At 51.8% G+C, this 23,157-nt stretch overlaps 3 protein-coding genes across 9 annotated transcripts; 2 read left to right on the top strand and 1 right to left on the bottom strand.

Moving 5' to 3' along the window:
* Positions 1-1,307: 1,307 nt before the first annotated feature.
* MAGIX (MAGI family member, X-linked) lies at positions 1,308-6,366 on the top strand. Of its 4 annotated transcripts, none has more exons than XM_081277906.1 (6): positions 1,308-1,435; positions 2,431-2,577; positions 3,696-3,778; positions 3,855-4,091; positions 4,193-4,343; positions 5,249-6,337. In XM_081277906.1, the coding sequence occupies exons 1-6, from the start codon at positions 1,387-1,389 to the stop codon at positions 5,554-5,556; spliced, it is 975 nt and encodes a 324-aa protein (XP_081134032.1). In that variant the 5' UTR covers positions 1,308-1,386; the 3' UTR covers positions 5,557-6,337. The 4 variants fall into 4 exon arrangements, with proteins under 4 accessions (XP_081134032.1, XP_081134031.1, XP_081134030.1 ...); XM_081277904.1 differs by lacking the exon at positions 1,308-1,435 and adding an exon at positions 1,968-2,334 and having other exon boundaries at positions 5,249-6,342; XM_081277905.1 differs by lacking the exons at positions 1,308-1,435; positions 3,855-4,091 and adding an exon at positions 1,967-2,334 and having other exon boundaries at positions 5,249-6,366.
* Positions 6,367-8,749: 2,383 nt separating this feature from the next.
* PLP2 (proteolipid protein 2) lies at positions 8,750-12,090 on the top strand. The gene is made up of 5 exons (XM_081276371.1): positions 8,750-9,049; positions 10,489-10,641; positions 10,744-10,839; positions 11,311-11,401; positions 11,737-12,090. The coding sequence occupies exons 1-5, from the start codon at positions 8,954-8,956 to the stop codon at positions 11,757-11,759; spliced, it is 459 nt and encodes a 152-aa protein (XP_081132497.1). The 5' UTR covers positions 8,750-8,953; the 3' UTR covers positions 11,760-12,090.
* On the bottom strand, positions 11,875-22,390 carry PRICKLE3 (prickle planar cell polarity protein 3). 4 transcript variants are annotated; one of them, XM_081276369.1, is made up of 9 exons: positions 22,238-22,390; positions 20,969-21,054; positions 19,882-20,065; positions 16,417-16,530; positions 15,997-16,134; positions 14,765-14,968; positions 14,487-14,673; positions 13,477-13,782; positions 11,875-12,965 (listed from the first exon to the last, which is right to left on the bottom strand). In XM_081276369.1, exons 1-9 carry the CDS (start codon positions 22,277-22,279, stop codon positions 12,379-12,381), a joined length of 1,848 nt encoding a protein of 615 aa, XP_081132495.1. In that variant the 5' UTR covers positions 22,280-22,390; the 3' UTR covers positions 11,875-12,378. The 4 variants fall into 4 exon arrangements, with proteins under 4 accessions (XP_081132495.1, XP_081132492.1, XP_081132493.1 ...); XM_081276366.1 differs by having other exon boundaries at positions 14,765-14,867; positions 15,998-16,134; positions 22,238-22,367; XM_081276367.1 differs by having other exon boundaries at positions 22,187-22,321.
* Positions 22,391-23,157: the final 767 nt, after the last annotated feature.

Genomic DNA, 23,157 nt, shown 5'->3' with positions numbered 1-23,157 from the left:
TCTGAAGCTCAGAATTCTTATGTTTTTTTTTTTTTTTTTTTTTTTTTTTTAGAGAGAGAGAGAGATTTTTTAATGTTTATTTTTTAGTTTTCGGCGGACACAACATCTTTGTATGTGGTGCTGAGGGTCGAACCCGGGCCGCACGCATGCCAGGCCAGCGCCCTACCACTTGAGCCACATCCCCAGCCCAAAGCTCCGAATTCTTGAACTGTGTAGTTACTGGTTCCTCCAGGTCTCCAGCCTGTTGAACACCATTGTGGGACTATCCACAATGATCATGTAAGACAATCTAACAAATTCCCTTTTTATAATAATAAAAACTCTAATCACCAATGCGACAGTATCTAGAGACAGGGTCTTTAAGAGGTAATTAGGTTAAATGAGATTATAAGGTGGGGCTATATACAGTCCTAATCAGATGAACTGTATGTAGCCTTACAAAAAAAAGGAAGAGAGGGCTGGGGATGTGTCTCAGTGGTAGAATGCTTGACTACCATGCATGAATCTCTGGGTTTGATCACCAGCACTCCCCCCAAATTAAAAAAAAAAATTAAGAGAGAGGGTTCTGTCTCCCTCTGATATCTCTTTTCCATCTACAAGCCAAGATTTTTTTTCCAGCAACCGAATGACCAGCACCTTGATCTTGACTTTCCAGTCCCTAGAAGTGTTAGAAATTAAATTTCTGTTGTTTCAGCCACCCAATATCTGTAGTATTTTGTTATGGCAGCCCAAGATGAATATGACAAGAAATAAAGGTGACATTCATGTACAAATCTTAGTGTAGAAGTCTGCTTTTTTTCTTTAAAAAAAAAGGTAAATAAATACCCAGAAGTGGAATGGCTGAAATCATACCTATATGTTTAACTTAAGACACTGCCAAGGGCTGGGGGATGTGGCTCAAGCGGTTGCGCGCTAGCCTGGTTAGATCCTCAGCACCACATACCAACAAAGATGTTATGTCCGTCGAGAACTAAAAAATAAATATTAAAAAATTCTCTCTCTCTCTCCCTCTCTTTAAAAAAAAAAGACACTGTCAAACTGTTTTCCAAAGTTGCTAAGCCATTTACATATCTATCAGCAGTATATTTGAGTTCCATTTCTTCTATATCTTTTGCAACTGTTGGTGTGTTCAGGCTTTTTAATTTTAACCAGGGTTCTCAGATAATAGAAGCAGTGGCGCCTGAGTAAAACCGAGGCCAAGTGTTCCGACTGGCTCCTACAAGCAGGCCTTGCTGCCAGCAGCCAGGTAGGTCTTGGCACGGATCGGGGCACGGAACTGGCCGGCCTCAGCCGCGTCCAGGCTCGGGCAGGCCGCCAGGTGAGTGTGCCCCTGTGCTCAAAACTAGTTGCTGGGCGGCCGAGAGTCCACCCAGCAGACTACTGGCTATGGAGTCCTGCTCAGGGGGCACTGCGGACCGTAGGGGGAGCAGAGGAGGTATGGGAGAGGTGGAGTAGGGTGGGAAAGGGAGGGAGAGTGTCCCATGTCACCCTCGCCCCGCCTGTCTGTTCCTCACCTTTTCCATTCTACAGGTGGTAAACAGCAGCCTTGGAGGCCAAGCGGTATTGGTAGGGGGCAGGGTCTGATGGTCAAGGGCTGTGGTCCAAGTCAGCACCCTTCACAACACAGCAGAGGGGCGACATACCAGGCGCGGGAGGGGTAGCTTCCCAGGAGTCTCGGGGGAAGGTGCACTGAGAGATCTGGGGACATCTGGGCACTCAGGATCCATAGCTCCAGGACCTATACTCACATTCACACACCCCCTCCACACACACCTGAGCAGAGAAGGCGGTGCACAAGACCGAGCTGGTAGGAAGGAGGCTGTCAGGAGTCTCTGGAGGCTCGCCTGGAGAGGTCTGCCCGTGGTTGCTGGGGACGCCTGGGCACGCAGTGTCTGTAGTGAATTGGTGACCAGAACTGGGGGTCCATGAGGAGGGGTCACCTAGAGGCACGTGGGTCATGTGGGGTAAATGGGCCTCCGAGGGATCTCCGGGGAGTAGCAGGGTCTGCTTAGGAGATGAGGAGGGGAAATCGGGTGTCCCAGGGCTGTGTGGGGGTGTTTTCTTTTGGGAACCCTGAGAGAAGCAGGATCCCTAGAGACTTGGTGGGAGAAGTTTGGCATCTAGATTATTTAGGGGAGAATCAAGGAGCTCCTGAGAAATCAATGTGGTGTTCCGAGAAGTCCAGGACCACTGCAGCCAAATGGCTACCTGCAGGGACATGGTCGGGGCAAGGCGGGGATCCAGTGGCATGCCCGCGATGGTCGGGGTCGCGAAAGAGGAGGGGGACAGTCGACGACTTTCGGAACAATGCAGGGAGTGGCCAGGAGTCTCCGGGTAGGTTGCCGAGCATTTTTAGGTCTCCGGATGTCTGGAATCATGGGTATTCTCGGAGGCTCGGGGTGTGCGCTGACCCGTCTCTCTTCTGCGCAGGCCGCGGCCTTCCTCTGCAGGCGGGCCCCGGCGCCCTGCGGCTGCTGGCGCGGCTGGACGCGCGCCCCCTGGCGGCCCGAGCTGCTGCAGACGTGTGGGCGCTGGTACGCAGGGCGGGCGACACTTTGCGCCTGCGCCCCAAGGAGGGTGCGTGATGAGGGCCGGGGAAGGGCGGGGAGGGGCGGGGCCTCTGGGGACGGGGACTGGATTGGGATGGGCTGTGTTCCGAGGTGACAGGCCAGGGAATTGTTAGTTATGGGCCTGGGTGGGACCAAGGGGTGTGATTGGATCGGGCGGGGCTCGGGGAGCCCTTGGAGGGAGCAGGGCCCTGAGGTTATTGTAGCATATTCCTTTAGGGTAATTGAGATAGGGGATCGCTAGACGATTCTTTGAGGGTGCTGGTGTGAGTGGTCATTCTGGTCAGCGGATCATGGAAGGTTATTTCTGGGGAGTGGATCCTGGAGGATGCTGGGGGCGGGTAACTCGTTGGAGGGCTGGACTGGAATGCTAGTCCCGGGGTGGAGGCTCTGAATGCTTGGAGGTGCTGCCTGAAGCGTGAGGAATGGGACGGAGTTTGGAGGCTAATTAGAGGGCGTGGCCTGGGATGCTCAAGAGCCCAGTGGTAGAGTAGCAGCTTCCAGGGGGTGTTCCGGGTGTTAGGGCTGCATGTTATTATCATCAGATAGTGAGGTCTGGAGGATTACTCAAATAGTCAGCCTAGTACTATTTGTTAAGAAGGCTGAGTCAGGACGTTTATTCTTTTTTTTTAATTTTTATTTTTTTCACAATACCTTTATTCTATTTATTTTTATATGGTTCTGAGGATGGATCCTAGGGCCTTACATGTGCTAAGCAAGTGCTCTACCACTGAACTACAGCCCCAGCCCCAGGATGTTTATTCTTTTTTTCTCAGGGGCACTTGGCTACTGAGCCACATCCCCAGTCCTATTTTGTATTTTATTCAGAGACAGCGTCTCACTGAGTTGCTTAGGCCCTTGCTAAGTTGCTGAGGCTGGCTTTGAATTCATGATCCTCCTGCCTCAGCCTCCTGAGCCACTGGGATCACTGGTGGGTGCTGCTGGGGGGACATTTATTCTTAAGAGCTGAGTTTTTAAGATTACTGTGTGGTGGGGTCTGGTTCCTAAGTAGTTAAATGGTGAGAGTCTGTGAGAGTTTAGAGGTAGGCAACAAGGTGAGGTCAGAGTATTAACTCAGGGTGCTGGTCCTAGGTATGTACCCTGATAGCATTCCACCTCTTTCATCAGCCATTAACATGCTGGACTCTGCGGACATAGAAGTCACAGACAGTCGCCTACCTCATACCACGGTTGTGGAACACCAACCTCAGGTACCACCTCACCCATGTATTCAAAGCCATCTGCTTTAGGGCAGGCAATCAATGTACATTTGTGTCCTTACTCCAGCATTTTAGGTCAGAGACTCTGGGTATTCCTACTGTGCCAACTCGAGTGACCCAGGATAAGGCAAGATGTGCTTCAAAGCCACTCCAGGCCTCTGGTCGGTTCTCTGTGGAGCTAGTCCGCAATCGCACAGGCTTTGGCCTCACTTTAAGTGGGGGCCGAGATGTAGCGGGTGATGCTCCACTGGCTGTGCGTGGGTTGCTGAAGGATGGGCCAGCACAGCGTTGTGGTCATTTGCAGGTTAGCCCTAAGCACCCTCCTTTCATAGGTGTGATCCCCACCTTTGTCCAGAAGCTCTCTATATTTCCTTCCTATACCACCACTGCCTTGCATTCTTGCAGGCTGGTGATCTCATTCTCCATATCAACGGAGAGTCAACGCAGGGACTTACCCATGCCCAAGCAGTGGATCGGATCCGCACTGGAGGTTCCCGGCTTCGGCTTGTGTTGCAGAGGCCTAATGAGACTCAAACTGGCAAGCACAAGGGGATGGGTGGGTCCCAAAAGGGAAGCAGTCGGTTTTCTAGGGAAGGAAATTAGAGGTCTGTGAGGGGAAGGAGAGGTTAGAAGGGGTTTAGTGGTCTCAGTGGGGAGGATCAGGATTTGGTGTCTAAGTTGGGTTAGTGTATTTTTGAAAGTGGGGGTGGGAGGGGAGCCCTTCCCAGGAAAGGAATTTCAGAGGGGAAACTTTCTATAGGGGAAAGGAGAGGAGGGAAGAGATCTGGGGTAAAAGCAGATCTTCAGCTGGGTGTGGTGACACATACCTACAATCCCAGCATCTTGGGAGGCTGAGTCAGGAGGATGAAAATTTGAGGCCAGTCTCAGCAACTTAGTGGGGATGTGGCTCGGTGGTTAATCGCTCCTGGGTTCAGTTGCTGGTTCTACTACTCCTACTACTACTAACAATAATAAAAACCAGTGTTCAGCAGGGTCTTAGTCCTTGGAGGGATAGGCAGAATGGAGTCTCAGCTGGGAGGATATGGGATGGAGATCTAGAGAGTAGAAGGTTTAGTTCTGAGAGACAAAGGGTTGATAAGGGAAAAGTTGGGAGTCAAGGTGGGATGAGAGAGGGAATAGTCAAAGGTCTTAGACTGGAGAGATTATTAGTGCCAAGGCCAAGGTCATGGTTTGATTTCCTTTAGGGATTATGGGAAATGATTTCTGTGTGGGTGTCCTGGATTAAGGCAGGGAAGAGTCTAGAGAAAGGAGGTGTTGGGGCTTGTGTGGGGGGATACTAGTCACTGGACACCTCCAGGAAGGTGGAGGGAGATTTCTCTAAGGGAGGGGGGGGTGTCTCTGTTTCCTGCCACCCTTGGGCCTTCTGGGCCATCCTAAACCCTGGACCCCAATTTCCGTTTTCCACTCCATCAATCTAAACTGTAGCCCTGTCATTCACAGACTGCCGTCCAGATCTTGTAGGTCTGGCGATGATGAAGTCTCCCAGTGCCAGCCTTTCCCCAGTTCACCACCCTCAATTCAATAGGACGCCAAAGACGCGGGGCAGCCCTGAGCCTAGTCCAGAGGCAGCGATCGACGCTCCCGCAGTTCCTCCAGCAGAGCGCCACATGGAGGACCCTGATGACCGTATCCCTGGTTCCCCAGGACCCTGGCTGGTGCCGAGTGAGGAGCGGCTCTCGCGGGCCCTAGGTCTCCCAAGGGCTGCGCAGCTCGCTCAGGAGACAGCAGCTGGAAGGAGAAGGCACTGAGCAGACGACATAGGGCTCGGTGCTCACTTGGTAGGGTCCAGTCTGGATCCGATGGGCCCCGACCGCAGTGCACTAGCGTGCGTCGGGCTGAGAGCTCCTACTTGTCTGGTCTTCCCTCCCACCACGTAGTTGACTGGCCCGCGCTCCCCTCCAGGAGTCTGCAGTCCAGCCTTCCCAGACCCCCTCAAACCCACGCTTCTGGTTCTGGGCGGGGATGTAATAAAATGGTTTGATCTAGTCTTGACTTGCCAGGTGCTCCAGGAGGGGTGGGGCTTCCAGGTCACCCTGGAAAGGAGGGGGTGGGTCCATCCGGTTTCGAGGAGGACCTCTAGTAACCAGCGATGAGCTGCGCGCAGTTGCTTTCAAATTTTCGCTTCTGCCCATCGTCGCTGGGCTCGCGGGCTTGCTCCCCTTTCGGCTCCTCCCCATTCATTCATTTCACTCGTTTGGAGACGTGAAACGCTCCACATATATGATTGTGGCATGGGGAATACAGACGTGGACCTATTGTGGTAGTGTCCTCAACATATACCTGCTGTCGCAGCTCAGAATCGTTCAGACTCTCAGCTTACATAAAGATAGCAAGTCTAGAAGCAGGGCGGCTTTCCTCCCTAGGAGTCTGCGGTCTCCCATTTCCGGCCTAGAAGCCAGCTTTTGCTGGCACGGAGACTGCCATCCTCAGGGTACAGGCTGGGGCCCTGGAGCCCCCTTTGGGACAGGAGCCGGGAAGGTGTGAGTCAGCGCCCGGGGCTGGGCCAGGCTAAAAAGGGCAGTTAGAACCTTTGGGCCACGCCCCCCTTTTCCATAGATGGTGACGAACTGCAGCGGGCCTTGTGCTTACACGCCATATGCTGGGCGTTCCGGGTCCCTAGAGAAACACAGAATTTCCTCCACCCTTCCAGCGGAGCCCCACAGCTGGGGCTTATAAGACCAGCGGGATTCTAACCAGGGTAGCCCCAAGGCAACTGCAGTCTGAGACCAGAAATATTAGGACACCTTTGCGGTCACCACATCCTGAACACTGGGCCCCAACCCCCCAAGGAGGGAAGCTGTGGTCTGACTGGAACTGGCAACTTTCAGTCCCTGTGGTGAAGAGGTGTGGCAGTGGAGAGAGAAATTAAAGGGTCAGAGTGTGAGAGTCTGGGGTTGTGCTGGAGTGGAGACAAGGATTGCAAAACTGAGTTGGATTATGAAGAACATTTTAATGGTTAGCACTGTACACATAGCAGTGAGTGTCCGTCTTCCAGCTACCATTGACTCAGAGCCTGGAGGAGGCATGACTCCACAGTTGTCAGGAAGGGTTCTAGAGCCCCATTCCTATAAACACAGTCACACCCAGGGGACTAATAATAATAATCCCAGTCACATTTATCTCATATCACTTCATCTCTGCTAGTGGTTTTAGTGAAGTATTTATTTTCATCTAGTTACACACCTACTCAAGTAGCCTGTAGGTCCATTTCACAGTGGGGGAAAGCAAGGCCCCAAATGAAAATAGCTTGAGGTGTGTGTGTGAAGAGGTTGAAGTAAGAGTTAATCAAAGCTTGATTTCTGAACCTGTCCTCTTAATCTCACCTATATTTGACAAGTAGTAATAGAAACTTGGCTGTCTGTATACCTTGCATGGAAGTATTATGGAGATACTTGTGGAATAAGACATAAAGATTCCATCTAATATGATGAATAAAGGTTATTGTTACATTTCCAAAAATATATATTTCCATCTGTGTGTAGCAGACGTCATGAGGGTAGGCATATGTCAGATAAGAAAGATAAGACAATGAATTTTTAAAAGACAATTTCAGAAAAAAAGTGAGAATTACAAAGATAGCAAAAGGAGGTTATGTTGGGGAGGATCATGGTGGGCTGCTAGCCTCTTTGAGGACATGACATATGAGCTGGAACCTGAATGATCACAAGTCAGATGACTAGTTGTGGGGGAATGGCATTGACAGCAGCTGGAACAACAAGTGCAAAGGTCCTAAGGCAGCTGAGTTTGTCTTGTTCAAGAAATTTGGGCATTCCTTACTGAAATAGAAAGCACACACTCAGCACTGGGGAAAAATGTTTCTACCCCTTCCACTACTCAGTCACTCTTTCAGCAGCCTTAAATTTGAGGGGCCCTGTGTTTGGGAGGGGGACAGCAGGCAGGTCCACAAGGTGAATTCTTCTATGAATCCAACTATGACTCTCCACCTCAAATGAGATGAGAATGAAACTGATGTCCAGTCTAGAGAGTGTGTCATCATAACACATTGGGGTGTTGATTCCAGGTAACCAGGTGCATGTTTCAGACACAGGCATCCAGGCTGAGCCAGAAGTTACTTGCTCAGTATAATAACTCTGCAAATGACAACAACTATGTCTTCAGCCTTGCATTTCAGGAGCCATCCCCTACCTTGCCAAGCTCGCAGCAATAAATATGCCTTTCTCCTCAAAACTGGAAACTGAGGCCCAGCACTTAGGGCCAAGACTTCTCTGGAATTGCACTGCACAGAATCAGACCCTGGGCTGTCCTGGCTCTAAACCTATTAACAATGTCCACCCCCATTTACTGAGCAGCTCCATGCTCATCAGGCCCCGCTTTAACTCCACCTTTGCATCACCATGGTCTCATTCTCATCACTGCTGAGATTTATTTCACTCCACTATCCTTTATCCAAGGTTCCAAAATCCAAAAAGCTCTGGAAACTGACTGCCCCATGCCCACCACAGGTTTGGTACCAATCGTCTGTACAAGCTGACCTGATCTGATGAAAAACAATATTCAGTCCTTATTTATCCCACTTGTTGTGAACATTCACAGTTTTTTTTTTTTTGAGGAAATAATTAACCCTAACCATCCCAGACCTCGCCGAGGGTGTTAAGTAATATATCATACAGGCATCGGGAAAACTTTCTAAAATCCAACATTTTCCGAATTCTGGAAACATACCTGGCCCTTAGACTTTCGGGTTTAACCATGGCCTCGGCTGGTTTTCAGCTGAGGAAACTGAGTCACTCGCTCCCAAAGCCAGATTCCCGCAGTTCTAAGTTGAGGCAACTCTGTTTTGAATTTTAAAAAGGTGAAGAGTCTTGATATTCCCGCGCCCGCCCGGTACCTGGAGCTGCAAAGCACCCTGGGGATGGGGTGTCCCCAAGGCTTTGCGCCGGGCTGGGACAGTCCTTGGCGGGCGGGGCGAGGGGGCTTCCGGGGCGGCAGCCACCTGGCCCGGCCCCCTCCGGCCCCGCCCGCTTGGGCTCAGCGCGGTGATTCACTCCCTCCTTCGCCCCGGGGGCCCCCTTCCCGGCCAGACGGCGGGCAAGACGGCTGGGTGTGCAGCGTCCTCGAACCCGCGAGCCAGCGAGCCAGCGAGCCAGCAGATCCTCTGTACCCGCAGGAACTCCAACCCACGCCATGGCGGATTCCGAGCGTCTCTCGGCCCCCGGCTGCTGGGCCGCCTGCACCAGCTACTCGCGCACCCGCAAGGGAATCCTCCTGTTCGCCGAGATTGTGAGCGTCCCCGGGAAGGCGGGTGGGCAAAGGCGGGGTGGGGTGGCGCGACCACGCGGTACTGGACAGTCCGGGGTGAGGCAGGCACGTGGTCGGGGCGCTGGGCCTTGGGGCGCAGGTGGCTGGGTTCGTGGCCGAGGCTGGGAACTGCGGGTGCAGCAGGAGTTGGTGGGATTTGGGAGGGTGTTGGAGAGTTGGTGGAGCAAGGACGAAGCGGGGAGCCTGGGACGCACATGGGGGTTTTGGTGGGAGAAGCCCTCCAGGACTCAGTGGACTGAGCCAAGGGGTCGTGGGGGGCTGAGAAGTGGGGTGCCTTCCGTGGCAGGGCGTGGCGCGGCCTGGACACTGGCGGGCGGGCTGGCAGTGTGCCGAGAGGCGGGGCCTGTTGGGGTGGGGCCCCGTGCACTAGTGTGGCGGGGTGGTGTGCCCCACCCTCCGCCAGTTCTTTCTTGCCCTTTTGGGACTGGGAGGAAGGTCCTTAGCTCTTCAGGCGTCTGGGGAACCTTGGTTTCCCTCACCTCAAAGTGGGCACCGCCTTTGAGTCACTTATGAGAAGGGTGCGGTACCTTTAACGGAGCCCTGCCCCTCCAGTGTCACTCTCACCGCTTCCCAAAGGGGTTGCTGGGGGAACCGCACGTTCCGCCTCCTTATGGGCTGGAAGCTGGCGCCAGCCTTGCTCGCAAAACACCTGGCAGAGCCACTCCCCTCAGGCAGCCGACATCCTAGAAGGGAAAGCGGGGGGAACTGAGGCACCCAATTGTGCTCCTTACTTTATGAATGACCCTGGGAAGCCACTTAACTTCTCTGACTCATTTTTCTCATCTGTAAAACAGAGATACTAATAGTATCTAGCTCATTAGGTGGTTGTGATGACTAAATGAATCAATATTTTTAACTGAGAACAATGCTTAGAGCCCAGCATGGTGGCTCAAGCCTGTAATCCCAGAGATTTGGGAGGCTGTGGCGGGAGGATCACAAGTTAGAGGCCAGCTTCAGCAATTTAGCAAGCCCCTGAGCAATTTAGCAAGACCCTGTCTCAAAATAAAAAGGGCTGGAGATGTAGTTCAGTGGTAAAGTACCTGTAGGTTCAATCTCTAGAAACCAACCAACCAAACAAACAAAACCCCACATTGCTCCAGGCACAGGGAACACACAGAAAGTGTTTAGCAATTATTGTGTGTCATTTTTTCCCAGACCTGGTAGGTATCTGAGAAGTGGATCTTTTTTTTTTTGGAGGGGGGAGGGTGTTGGGGATGTAACCCAGGGCCTTGTGCATGCAAGGTACTACCATTGAGGTATATTTCCAGCTCTGAGAAGTGGAATTCATTTATTTTTTTCTGGTAGGCATTTGAATTTGAGACCCCTACTCTCCCAATTTAAACTAGTTCCCTCAGCCTTCAGAACTAACTGGGACCCCCTTTCCCATGTCACCCTTCCAGGTATTGTGCCTGGTGATTCTGATTTGCTTCAGTGCCTCCACATCAGCGTACTCCTCTCTGTCTGTGATTGAGATGATCCTTGCTGCTGTCTTCTTTGTCATCTACATGTGTGGCCTGCACGCCAAGATACCATTCATCAACTGGCCCTGGAGTGTGAGAAGGGGTCAAAATGGCAAGCTGGGCAGGGGCCTGGGCAGTTGGGATTGTCTGGGGAACTCTGGATGCTGACTTCCCTCTTCTCCCTACACCTCATAGGATTTCTTCCGAACTCTCATAGCATCGATCCTCTACCTGATCACCTCCATTTTAGTCCTTGTTGACAACAGAAGCCAATCCAGAATCGCTGCAGGGGTAAGCCTGTGGAGGCACCTCTAGAGCATAGGGAAAAGGGTTTGAAGATCCAGGGACCATCTGCTTCTGCTTTTGGCAAAAACTTATTCTCAGGGCCAATAGGAAAATCTGGCCCCAGCCATGGTTTATCTCCAAAGATCATTTGCTATAAAGGGCTGCCGGTTGTCAGACACAGGGCCTTTGTTGGAAGTATAAACATGCTAGATTGCCATCTGTTAGAACTTTGTCCTCAAATGTAGGATGAAATATGCCCCCTACATTTGGCTGGCTGCCCTGTGTTGAGAGGTCCTAGGGGCGGGGTGGGGTAGAATCCAGCCTACTGGACTTTCTCTTTGGCTCTGGGGCTTCCAATCTAGATAGGAGTTACCATCCTGCATGGGGCAGTCCCTGGAGGTGGTAGATACCGGGAGTTAAGAGTCTGAATGGGCCAACCACCTAATCCAACTCCCTCACTCTCATCTCCATCCCCAGGTACTGGGACTGATAGCTGTGTGCCTCTTTGGCTATGATGCCTACTTTACCTTCCCTCTTCGGCAACAAAGACATACAGCAGCCCCCACTGGTAAGTGTGTGTGTGTGTGTGTGTGTGTGTGTGTGTGTTGCTGAGAGAGCAAAGGAGAAAAAGGAAAGGTATCTCCCAAGGGAGGGTAATAATGCCCTTATGTCTCGTATCAGTAAGTGCCATAAGCTTCAACATTCCTGTTTGTAAAATGGGCATATGGATGGGGCTGGGGTTGTGGCTCAGAGGAAAAGTGCTCTTTTAGCATGCGTGAGGCACTGAGTTTGATCCTCAGCACCACACAAAAATTAAATAAAGGTATTGTGTCCACTTACAACTAAAGAATAAATATTTTTAAAAAATAGGCACATGGATGTTTTCTCTCTTTTCCTCTGCAGACCCCACAGATGGCCCGGTGTAGGAGAACTTCCCTCATTTCTCTCTGCAATTTGAAAATAACTTCTTTTGGAAAACACTTCTTCCCACTCCCACAACAATCCTCCCAGCCAACCAACTTCTAGCCCCCTGTTGAGGTAACAGTGCCTTTTCTGGGAGAATTTTGTCTTCCAGACTGCTACTCAATCATCCTGGGTATGGTCACCTTTATGGGTATGCGTAGGTCCCCCTCCCTTCTGCAGTATCCAGTTCTGCCTGGACCACACTCCCACCTAAACCACAAAGTGAGGGAAGTGGGTGCCTAGGATTTCAGAGTGTACACTCCACCTGGTGACCCACTCCAAATAACCTCCTCATTTTGGGGGATGGTTCTGTGGAGAGAGAAATAAATAATAAACATTGTTAAAATCTATGATAATGAATAAATTAATCCTCTGATCAAATGTGAACAAATCTCAAACATCCAGGTGGGTTGACCTGGAGTAAAGGAAGCAAAGAAGCCAGGCCTGTTTTACGACAAACATTAAATTATTTCAATAATACAAACAGAAGAAAGAGGGAGGAAGAAAGGGTATTTGACTTAGTTCAGGGCGGGCGGCATCATCTACGCTTATCAGAGAATAGAGCCCCCTCCAGAGCTGCCTTTAAGCCACGATGCAGTTCTTGTCTCGGGCCTGGCGAGGCATCCCTGTGCGAGAATCCCCATGGAGCTGTGGGGTCGCAGAGCCTAAAGTCTCAGCTGCACTGTCGGGAGAGGTTGTGGGCCTGCGCAAGTGAGGGGGCAGTGGAATACGTTCCCCTAGGAAGAATCCATCATCCTCAGAGGATTCAGAACTGGGGCTGGAGGGTGAGCTGGAGCAAGATCCTGAGTCGGACGCTGATCCCAAGTCACAGCGATGGTAGCCACGTCGGCCAGTGTGGCGGCGGTGGTGGTGGTGATGGTGGTGGCGGCGACGACGGCTGGCGGCCCTAGGTGGGGGACTACGTGGCCTGCGGCGCTGGGCCGGAGGTGCACTCAGGGTCCTCCGCGGACCTCCCTCTGAGACCAGAGGCTCACGGAAACTAACACGAGGGGTGCTTTGGCGGCCAAAGGCACTATCGTCAGGACGCAGGTCTGGTTGCTCTGGAGACTCCAGGGGTTGCTCAGGAGCATTGCGGAGCCCCAGCTCGGGCATGGAGTGGCGATGGGGGGCCCCTCTCGTAAAGGGGGAGGGCTCCTCGGCGCCTGTAGCTGGAAAAGAAGAGATGGGGGCTCCCTATATCTGCATCCCCCACCCGCCCCCACCTGTGAGGAGGCTTGTGGAAAGGCCTTCTCCTTTTCCACCCACTAAGACTAGGGAAGTGGGGACAGGGATCTGAAGCCTGGTGCAGACTGGGTGAGGAGGAACCTGGTATGATTGGTGTATGGGGCGTGGCCAAGGGTTGGGGAAGCTCTGGGATGGGAGACGGGAGGCTTGGGATGGAGTAGATTGGATTTACCACAGAATAGGGGTGGGGCCTGAGTGCAATGGGTGGAGGGTGACGGGTTGAAGGAAAGGAGGAACTTGGGCTCCACCAGGAAGCAAGAGAAGCACCCTGTATAAAAGCAGGGTAAACCCAGGGTTCCCGAGGCAGGTGTAGCTGGGGCTGGAGACCAGCCTGGAATGGTGCGGCAAAGGAGGCTGGGTCAAACACTGGACCGGGCTTGGGCAAGGGCTCAGGTTGAGGTGGGGGGCGGGGCTGTGACTGGGCGTGGCTCTCACCAGGCGCCGCCTCCGTGCAGGTGCCTTTGGTGGCTGTCTCAGAATTCACCTCCGCAGCAGGGAAAGAGGACGTGGAAGTTGCCAGCCGGGCGGCGACTGTGCCTCCGCCTCCGCTCCAGCTGCGGCGGCCGGGCCCTGGAGCGGTGGGCTCAGACCCAAGGCTACAAGCTCGGGAGCAGAAGATTAGGCCACGTCGGGGCAGGAAGGGGCGGCCCAATAGGGCTCTGCCACAGCGACTGCAGCAGAAGCAGCGGTCTGAAGCGTGCCAATGCTGGCCCTCATAAGCCATCTGGCCCTGGTCCAGGCCTGTGGGGACCAAAGTCAGGGGTGGGGACTGAGGCAGAACCCCAGGCATACTCCCAGTCCTCATGAATGGGGCCTTAATTGGAAAAAAGTGGTGGATTGAGGTAGTGCACCCTGATTTGCCGCCCCCCTTCCTAAATGGGATCACTCTGGAGTGGGGTTTGGTCCACACCACACGGCCCCTCATCCTCCTGAGTCTCTCCTGGAGATTGGCAAATGTCTTACCTACCCACCTCCCTTTATTGCCCAGGGTGCCCCTCTGGGAGTGGGGTTGATCACTGGAGGACTCTTATAATGTGAGCCAGACAGACATTAAAGGGAGGTGACTTCAGGTGGGTGGGCCTCAAGAAGAGGCCTGGGTGGCTGTGGCAGAGCTTAGAGGGGATAGTGTCACTAGAAGGTGGGACCAAATCTAGGCTGGTGGAGGAAAGTGGAAGAAAATGGGGCATAGCTCAGGGCAAGCAGAGGCTAGGCTTAGAGGGCTTTGTGCTGCTGGTGGGTGGAGACATGTCACAGTGGCCTAATGTGTAAGTAGACCTTATGGCAAAGCTTGGGATATTGGGGATGGAGCTTGCAGTGAAAAGCACTAGACTGTGATGCTGGGACTGAGTTAAAGGACAGGGTGTAGTGGGGGCTAGGGCCTGGTGGCGTGGGGCTGTGGCCCAGCTATACATGCATCCCTCCATCCAGTCCCATTATTCACCCACCGATGTGCTCCCCACAGCCATCACAGTACTCCGCATGTCGGGCCTCATAGCAGGCACAGCAGTGGGGGCGGCTTTGCCGCATGACATAGCGCTGCCCTCCTAGTGAAGCTTCACACTCGAAGCAGCAGAAGTGACCCATATGCCAGTGCCGGCCCTCAGCTTCTGTGCACTCAGGGGAAAAAATGATCTGGAAGGTGCAGGCCATCTGTAGCTGTCAGAAGGTTCTGCCCTGACCCTTTCCACCCTCCACTCCCACCCCTGGGCAGAGAGGCACAAACCTCGTCACAGGCTTGGCAGCGTGGGCGCAGGCGTTCAGCATGGTGACGCCCACAGTAGACCTTGCCAGCATGATAGAAGTAGATGAGGTCAACAAGCAGCTCCCGGCATGTGGTGCACACAAAGCACTGTGGGTGCCAGCAGGCACCCAGGCCTGCACGGCTGGCAAACACCGCAATGTCCCCACCTCCAATCTGCTTCCCACACTGCCAAATGACAGACAGACACGGTCACCATCACTAAAATAGTCAGATGGATTGGGTCAGCCAGGTATGTCACACTTGGGCCTTTCCCATGGTCAAGTTTTATGACTGGCCCCACGTACAGGGTAACTTTTTTATTTTTTGGTACTGGAAATTAAACCCAGGGGTGCTTTACCACTGAGCCACATCTCTACCCTTTTTATTTTGAGACAGGGTCTTGCTAAGTTGCTCAGGGCCTCGATAAACTGCTGAGGCTGGCTTTGAACTTGCAATCCTCCTGCTACAGCCTCCTGAGCTGCTAGGATTATGGGTGTATGCCATTCTGCTTAGCAGTAATATTTTTAAATCAGTTACAGGGTAACTTGGAGACAGTTTTCACTTACGGGGGTGCCTTAGTGACTGACCCTGTTCATGGTCAGAAACCATAGAGACAGGCACTACATATTGAGGGTGGCCTTACAGGCAATCCTCCTGCATAGGGGGCTGGAGCAGACATAGAGACAGAACAGATCTAACCACCAGGACCTTATTGACAGACTTCAACCAACAGTAAGTTCTAAGGACAAGCTCCACCCACCAGAAAAGGCCTTAGAGATAATTCCACCGACCACTTGGCTTTGGACACAGGTCCTGCCACTGTGGGTCAGTTTCTTTGTGCTGGGGATTGAATCTTGAGCAGGCTAAACAGTGCTCTGCCACTGAGTCATACCTCTAGCCTTTGGGTCAGTTCTTAAGCACAAGTCCTGACCACCAGAGGACAAGAGAGATAGCCCACGGCCCATGTCCGTTATTGCATGGAGGAAAGAAACCATGGAGAGAATACACCAAGGCCTCCTTAGAGAAAATCTATACCCAACAGTGGGATCCCAGGGACAGGTCCTATCTATCAGTGGGCTCTAGAGACACATCTTTTCCAGTAGAGGGGGCCCTAGAGACAGTCCACTGGGGCTTGAGTGGCAGGCCTCAGCTTTTCAGGGCCTAAGGTGGGCCCTGCACCCCAGACCTTCAATCCAAGGCCCTTCATGATTTACCTCTTCACAGATGGCTCCAGTGATGGTCACTGGGAAGATGCGTACAGTTCCACGCCCCAGATTCTCTCGCTTCCGCTGCTGACTGAAGGCTCTCAGTTCTTTCTTCTCCTCCTCTTCCAGTGCTGTGCAGTACTGTGCCTAGGGGGAGCAGGGGTCTTCCAGACTTCATCCACACTGACAAGCTGACTTCTAGGACTTTCTATAGCTGGTGCCTCCTGCCTGAAATACCCACCCCTTCCCCCTTTTTCCAAAGCCAAGCTATGGTTTTGCCAAGGAATGTTCCCTGATGGCCCCTGCCTGTTCAGCCCTAAGCTCAGTTCAGTTTACCTTTTCTCCTTCAACCCTACCCATTTCCAACTGTCCTGCATTTGCCCAGGTTGTGCTCTCTACCCAGCATGCTCTTTCCATCTTCTCTCTCACCTCACTATCGTGTGGGGGCAGCTGATGCAGCAACTGCTTGATCCTGTATTTCTCCCCAGGACTGTTGACATAGGGGACCTTGTCTTCTGGGAGGCAGCTGAAAAACTGGTATACCTGGGAGGACATGGTGGGGGTGGATAGGAGAAAATAATTGAGATTAAGGGTGGTAGGGATGCAATGAGATGGTGGGTCCCTGCCTCTCTAAAAAATTAAACTCATCAGAAGGGAACGTCTCTTGGTTCCTCCTCTCTAAAGCTCCCAAACATGCTGAGAGTTCTCATGTCTTGACCCTACTTTCCCCTCCAGTTATGCTCCACTTTTCTCCTTTTTCTGTACAGCAAAATTCCTCAAAAGAGTTGTGAATGCTTATGTGCACTCCACTTCCTCTCCTCCCATTTTTCTCTTAACCCTGGTTGAGTCCCCAGCACTGCAATACACACACACACACACACACACACACACACACACACACACACCATATCCTGCTCGGTACAGTAGCACACATCTGTAGGCCCAGTAACTCAGGAGGTTGGGGCAGGAGGATTCCAAGTTTGAGACTGGCCTCAGCAATTTAGTGAGGCCCTAAGCAACTTAGTGAGACCCTTTCTCAAAATTGTAAAAAAGAAAAAAAAATTAAAAGGACTGGAGATGTAGCTCAGGGGTAAAGAACCATAGGGTTGGGGCTGGGGATGTGGCTCAAGCGGTAGCGCGCTCGCCTGGCATGCGTGCGGCCCGGGTTCGATCCTCAGCACCACATACCAACAAAGATGTTGTGTCCGCCGAGAACTAAGAAATAAATATTAAAAAACTCTCTCTCTCTCTCTCTCTCTCTCTCTCTCTCTCTCTCTCTCTCTCTCTCCTCTCTCACTCTCTCTTAAAAAAAAAAAAAAGAACCATAGGGTTTAATCCCTAGTACCAAAAAAAAAAAAAACACAAATATATCTGCCCATGTGAAGTTTAGATTCCTGAAAAGAGAAATAGCCAATAAACAAACATGTAAACATATAGTCATCCTTTGGGATCTTTGGGGGATTGGTTCCAGGACCCCTCATGGATATCAAAATCAGCAGATGCTCAAGTTCCTTGTATAAGATGGTGCAGTGTTTGCATATAACCTATACACATCCACCCACACACTTTAAATCCTTTCTGTATTACTTGTAATGCCTGATACAATATAAATGCTATTTAAATAGTTGTATTGTTTACAGGCTAGGGGTATTAATCAATAGTAGAGCATTTGCCTAACAAGTCCAAGACCATAGGTTTAATCTCCAGCACCACAAAAAAGAAGTATTGTTTAGGAAAATAATGACAAGGAAAAAAGTCTCTATGTGTTTAGTACAAGTGCAATTTTTTTTTTCAAATCTTGATCCACAACTGGTTGAACCTGAAGATGTGGAACCTGCAGATATAGAAGGGAAAAACTATGTCAGATGGTATAAGGGATATGGAACAAAAAACCAGGGAAGGAGCCAGGTGCAGGTTCAGGCCTGTAATCCCAATGACTTTGGAGGCCAAGAAAGGAGGATCTCAAGTTCAAGGCCATCCTCAAGAGTTTATTGAGGCCATGTCTCAAAATAAAGAATAAGAAAGGCTAGGGATATAACTTAGTGGTAGAGAGCTCTGGGATTCAATCTCCAGTGCCAGAAAAAAATAGCAAGGGCAGTGGAACTGTAATAAGGAACTCAGGTAGGCCTCTGTGAGAATTTAATGTCTAGCCGGGCATAGTGGTGCATGCCCGACATTCCAGCACCTAGGAAGGCCGAGGCAAAAGGGTTGCAAGTTAGAGGCCAGCCTCAGCAACTTAGCAGGACCCTGTCTTAATATTTTAAAAAAGGGGAGAATCAGGCTTGCTGGCACATGCCTATAATCCCAGCAATCCCATCAGCTCAGGAAGCTGAGACGGGAGGATTGCAAGTTTGAGGACAGGTTCAGCAACTTAGCAAAGCCCTAAGTGACTTAGTGAGACCCTGTCTCAAAATAAAAAAATAAAAAGGGCTGGGGATGTGGCTCAGTGGTAAAATGCTCCTGGGTTCAATCCCCAGCAACAACAAAAAAAAAAAAAAAAAGAAGAAGAAGGGGGGGGGAGGAGAAGGAGAAGAATTGAATATTTGAGCTGCTCCAAAGGATGTGAAGAAGTGAGTTAAGCAGATATGTGAATTAGAACAATCCAGGTAGAGAGAATAGCAGTGTTAAGACCCAGAGGCAGGAGTGTACTTGGCAGGTATGTGTGAGAAAGTGAGCAAAGGGGACAGCAGTTGGAGGCGAGGCCAGAGAGGTAGCAGGGCCATGGAGAGGACTTTGACTGTAACTCTCAATGAAGGGTCAGTCACTAGAGGGTTGTGAGCAAGGAGGGACGTGATTTGTCTTAGGAGTTAACAGGATCTATGGCTGCTGTGACAGCCTGTAGGAATGAGGGAGGAAGCAGGGGGAAGAATGAGGAGGAAACAAGTGACTACTGCAACGACTGGTGACTGTGCTGATGATGGAAGTAGTGAGTCTAATTCTGGAGAATGAAAGTGTATATGTATATATATTTTTGTTTCCTCCAGTGCTGGGGATGGAACCCAGAGCCTTGCACATGCTAGGCAAGCACTCTATCACTAAGCCCCAATTCTGAATATATTTTGAAAGTAGAGCTGGTAGGACAAGAGGATTTGCTTGTGGGGGTCAAGATAAAGGAGTGAAAGATGACCTAAGAATATGTGGATGTGTTCACTTGTGTGAAAACTGTCAACTGGGTGTGGTGGTGCATGTTTGTAATCCCAGTGGCTTGGGAGGCTGAGGCAGGAGGATCATGAGTTCAAAACCAGCCTCAGCAACTTTGTAAGGTCCTAAGCAACTCAGCAAGACCCTGTCTCTAAATAAAATAGAAAAAAAAGGGCTGGGGATGTGGCTCAGTGGTTAAGTGCCCCTGGGTTCAATCCCCAGTACCCAAAATAAATAAATAAGTAAATAAATAAACAAACAAATAAATAAATAAATGAGGGAGTTGCAGATGGAAGAGCTTAAGTTTGTTTCTGGCCAGCTGGAGCCTTGGGCATGCTGGCAAGTACTCTACCACTGAGCTATATACACCCTTAGCCCCTATTTTGTGTGTTTTCTTCACTGTGGTGTCCACAGTGCTTAGAACTGTGTCTGCAGTAGATGCTCAGTAATTATTTGTGGAATGAATCAGTCAATGATGGTGTGGTGAATGAGATGCTTAGATAAGACCTGGGGTCGGGGGTGCAATAGGAGTGGGTGAACAAGTCCTGGGGAACTGATCCAGTGATCACTCAAGGGTCTCCATCAAGAGGGGTCAGAAGGACACTGGAAGTTTGACCACACACTCTAGCATTGCTCCAGAAATAGATTCCTATTTGAGTGTTATGTGTTTGTGTGTTTGTGTGAATGTATGTGCATGCCTGCATGTGTGTGTACCCACTGGAGAATGAGAGTGGGTGGCTGGCCTATGGTCACCTGCTCAGGTTTTAGGCCCGGGGGCACCCAGGCATACTCCTCTGATGCACAGCCTGAGTCATCATCCGAGATGGAGTGGCGCTGGAAGTCTGAGATTAGTCGACACATGATGCGTTCCAGGTCCACAGGTACTGCATGCACTGCGTGCTCCTCCCGTGGGCATTTGCAGTGCTGGCAGATCTTTCTGAGGGGGCCAAGATGGATGGTCAGTTACCTAGGAGTAGCCTATCCAGACCCCCCTGAATCCCTTCACAGGCCAAATTCAATGAAAGAGCAGGACATGTAGATTACCACCAAAGAGCTGTGAGTATAGAGCTATGGGCCTTGGGGCTGATAGGACGTGGGGCTAAGAGTCAGGGTCTGGTTATGAGCCTCTGGCCAAGGTCATAGGGAGTGGGGTGCTGGTTATGAGGGGCCCAGCTTCTGACTGATGGCAGGGCCATAAGATGTGGGCAGAGGGAACTGGAGCTGGGGCTGTGAACCTGTGTGCACACAGAATGCCAAGGGGCTGTATAGGGTCTTGAGAATATCGCCTAACCTTCCTGTCTGGGACTTGGGTCAGACTCTCCGAGCAGTGCGCAAGCAGCTGGTCTGAGAGTGGTGGGACTCCAGAACTGAGAGTGAAATTCTGAATCTAGGAGCTTCCCTTCAGGAAAGGCTCCGTGCTTTGTGGGGGAACTCCCTTTCCCTTGAGGCAGGGCTCCAGCCCTGTGATGAGGCACTGAACTTGTGTGTGTTGGGGAGGTGGGCTGTGAGCTCCAGTAGGAGGATAGGACACTGGCCCTGGGAGAAGAATGGAGTCCTGGAGACAGGGGTTGGGGAGTGCGTGGGCGATGCTCAGAGCCAGGGTCAGGCTTGGGGAAGCCTCTTGGGCAGGGGACTGTGTAGTAGGTGGAGCTCTCCTGGGAACAGGATTCTTTGTAATGAGTTAGCGGGCAGGGCTCTGAGCCTGAGATTGAGGCTCTTTTCCCTACAGAGATCTTTCTGTGGGCAGAGTTCAAGCCTAGGGACATGGTCTAAGTCTCCAGTAGTTTTCCCTGAGGGCAAGGCTCTGACAGAGTTGAGGTCCTGGAGAGGGTTCACTTACCTCCAGCCATGCAGCAGGAAACCGGGGCACTGCTCTCTACAGGAGTTGCAGGGCTGGCCCCGGTCAGGGTCCTCTGCCTCTGGAGGCTGTAGTAGGCGGAGGCAGACGCAGGGCCAGGCGAGGCGCCAAAGCAGAGAGGGAGAAGTCAACGCCTGCCTCTCCACTCCTAGGCCCACGGCTACACGCTGGGGCCTGTCCCACTAGGGCAGCGCTGGGCAGGCTGGGACAGCGCCTGGAGCGCGGGGAGGAAGACAACCGAGCCAGAGGCGGGGCAACTGGGGCCACCTCCCCATATGTTCATTTTTCAAGGAATTACTCTCCCTGTGCAGTCTTTGCCTCTCCCCCAGCCTTGGACACATCCCACCAGCCTCAGATCCCTTCAGACCTCCCCCAGAATCAGGGTATTCATCCCACCAGAACAGAGTCCCAAATCTGGGCATCCCCTCCTAGGCTTCATCCCAGCAGCTTCTCCACCAAGAAGACAGCAGCAGTCGGATTCCATAGGGTAGAAATCTGAGACCCCCATTCTTCCTTGGGATCCCCACATAAACCATGCTACTCCCTTCAGAAGCTCAAGAGCCTGCCCCCAAATCCTGCCTTCATTTCCTCATATCTAAGAAACTGGGGACTGTCCCCTAGGATCTCAGGAAGCCCCTGCTCCATCCAGAAACCCCTACCCCATGAAGCCTTGGCCTTTATTCCTCATGTTCACTAGGACTATTCACTCCTTTGGATCACCAAACCTAGACCCCACCTTTCCTAGTCAAGAGACTTCCTCCAAAGGAAAAGAAAGACCCTCCCATATGGGAAGTCAAAAGCTCCCCAGGCTCAGGTGGGAGCCTGGAAGCCCTTTTACCTCAAATCCCTGTTCCTCCACCCTAAGCATTGGGGCACCCCACAAGGGTGGGACCCCATCCCTCAGTCTATTTCCCTCCCCAGGGTGTGGAGGTCCCTGCTCATCCCAAGACCCCAAGACTCAGCCTTTTGACTCTAAGAATCCCCTCTCATAGTTCCCAGGAAAAGGGACACACCACGACACAGGGTTGCTGATAAAGGTGTGCAGAAAGGTGATTTAGGAGCATGGGCCACCAGATCTATATATTCCTTTATCCAACACCTCCAGGGGCCCCAGAGCCCAAGTCTGGGAGAGCTGGGGATAGGGATTCCTGGACTCTCTGTGGGGCTTCTCCAGGGTATCCCTGTGCCCTGCGCCCTCACCTGGGCCTCAGTTTACTCCTGACCCCCACCGCTGCCCTGATTGTCGCTCACCAAACGCCCGGAGCGGCGCCTCCGGGACCCACGCGCGAACATGGCGCGTCCGGACAGGGTCAAGCCGGGCCGGGTAGGGCGAATGGAATCCTCGCGGCCTCCAGGACACGGCGCGTCAGGCCTGGGAGCTCTGTTCCGTAAACCTGATACCGGCGTGGGAGGAGTGCGCCCCGTAGGGTCCGCCCCCGGCCCCGTTGTCTCTCCGAGGCCAAAGCGCCCCCTGTCGGAAGGTGAGCTGTCCTGCAGAAAAGCCCCCTGCCCTCTCGACCCCAGCTGAAGCAGGAGGCACAGCCTCTAGAACTCCAATGTGCCACGTGGCCTTTAGGACTTAAGTCTTTAAGTAGTGGAGGAGGGAGGTTCTTGGAGGTGGCTACCTGACTGGAAGGAGTGGTGCACTAGGGTGCTTTTATGGACGCTTTGTGTCGACTTATCTTGGATGTTTATTTGGGCAGGGGTTAAAGCCATCTCTTGGCCCCTTACCACTGGTGAGGATCCAAAGTTCTCTTTTCCTTAAAAGAATACTGCAAGATGGGCTGGGGGTGTGGCTCAGTGGTAGAGCACTTGCTTAACACGTGTGAAGCACTGGGTTTGATCCTCAGCACCATATAAAAATAAATAAATATACTGTGTGTCCATCTGCAACTAAATAATAATAATAATAATAATAATAATAATAATAATAATAATAATAATAATAATTAATAATAATAATGTGAGAGTGGTTCCCAATCGCATCTACAGCCCCAGCTGCGGCTCTGTGACTCTAACCAGACAGCTAGACCCTTCCTATTTCCTTCTGTGAGCAAGGATTGTATGAGATTTGTGGGGAGGAGGCTAAAGTCAGCGGCTAGGTTTAAAGGCCCTCTTCCAGCTCCCTCCCCATCCCTACAGGCCCTGCCACCATACCCACCAAGTCCAGA

The sequence above is a fragment of the Spermophilus citellus genome (genome assembly GCF_964194105.1).
Source record: "Spermophilus citellus genome assembly, chromosome: X".
NCBI classification, from domain to species: Eukaryota; Metazoa; Chordata; class Mammalia; order Rodentia; family Sciuridae; genus Spermophilus; species Spermophilus citellus.
This window is presented reverse-complemented; position numbering and strand designations above follow the sequence as displayed.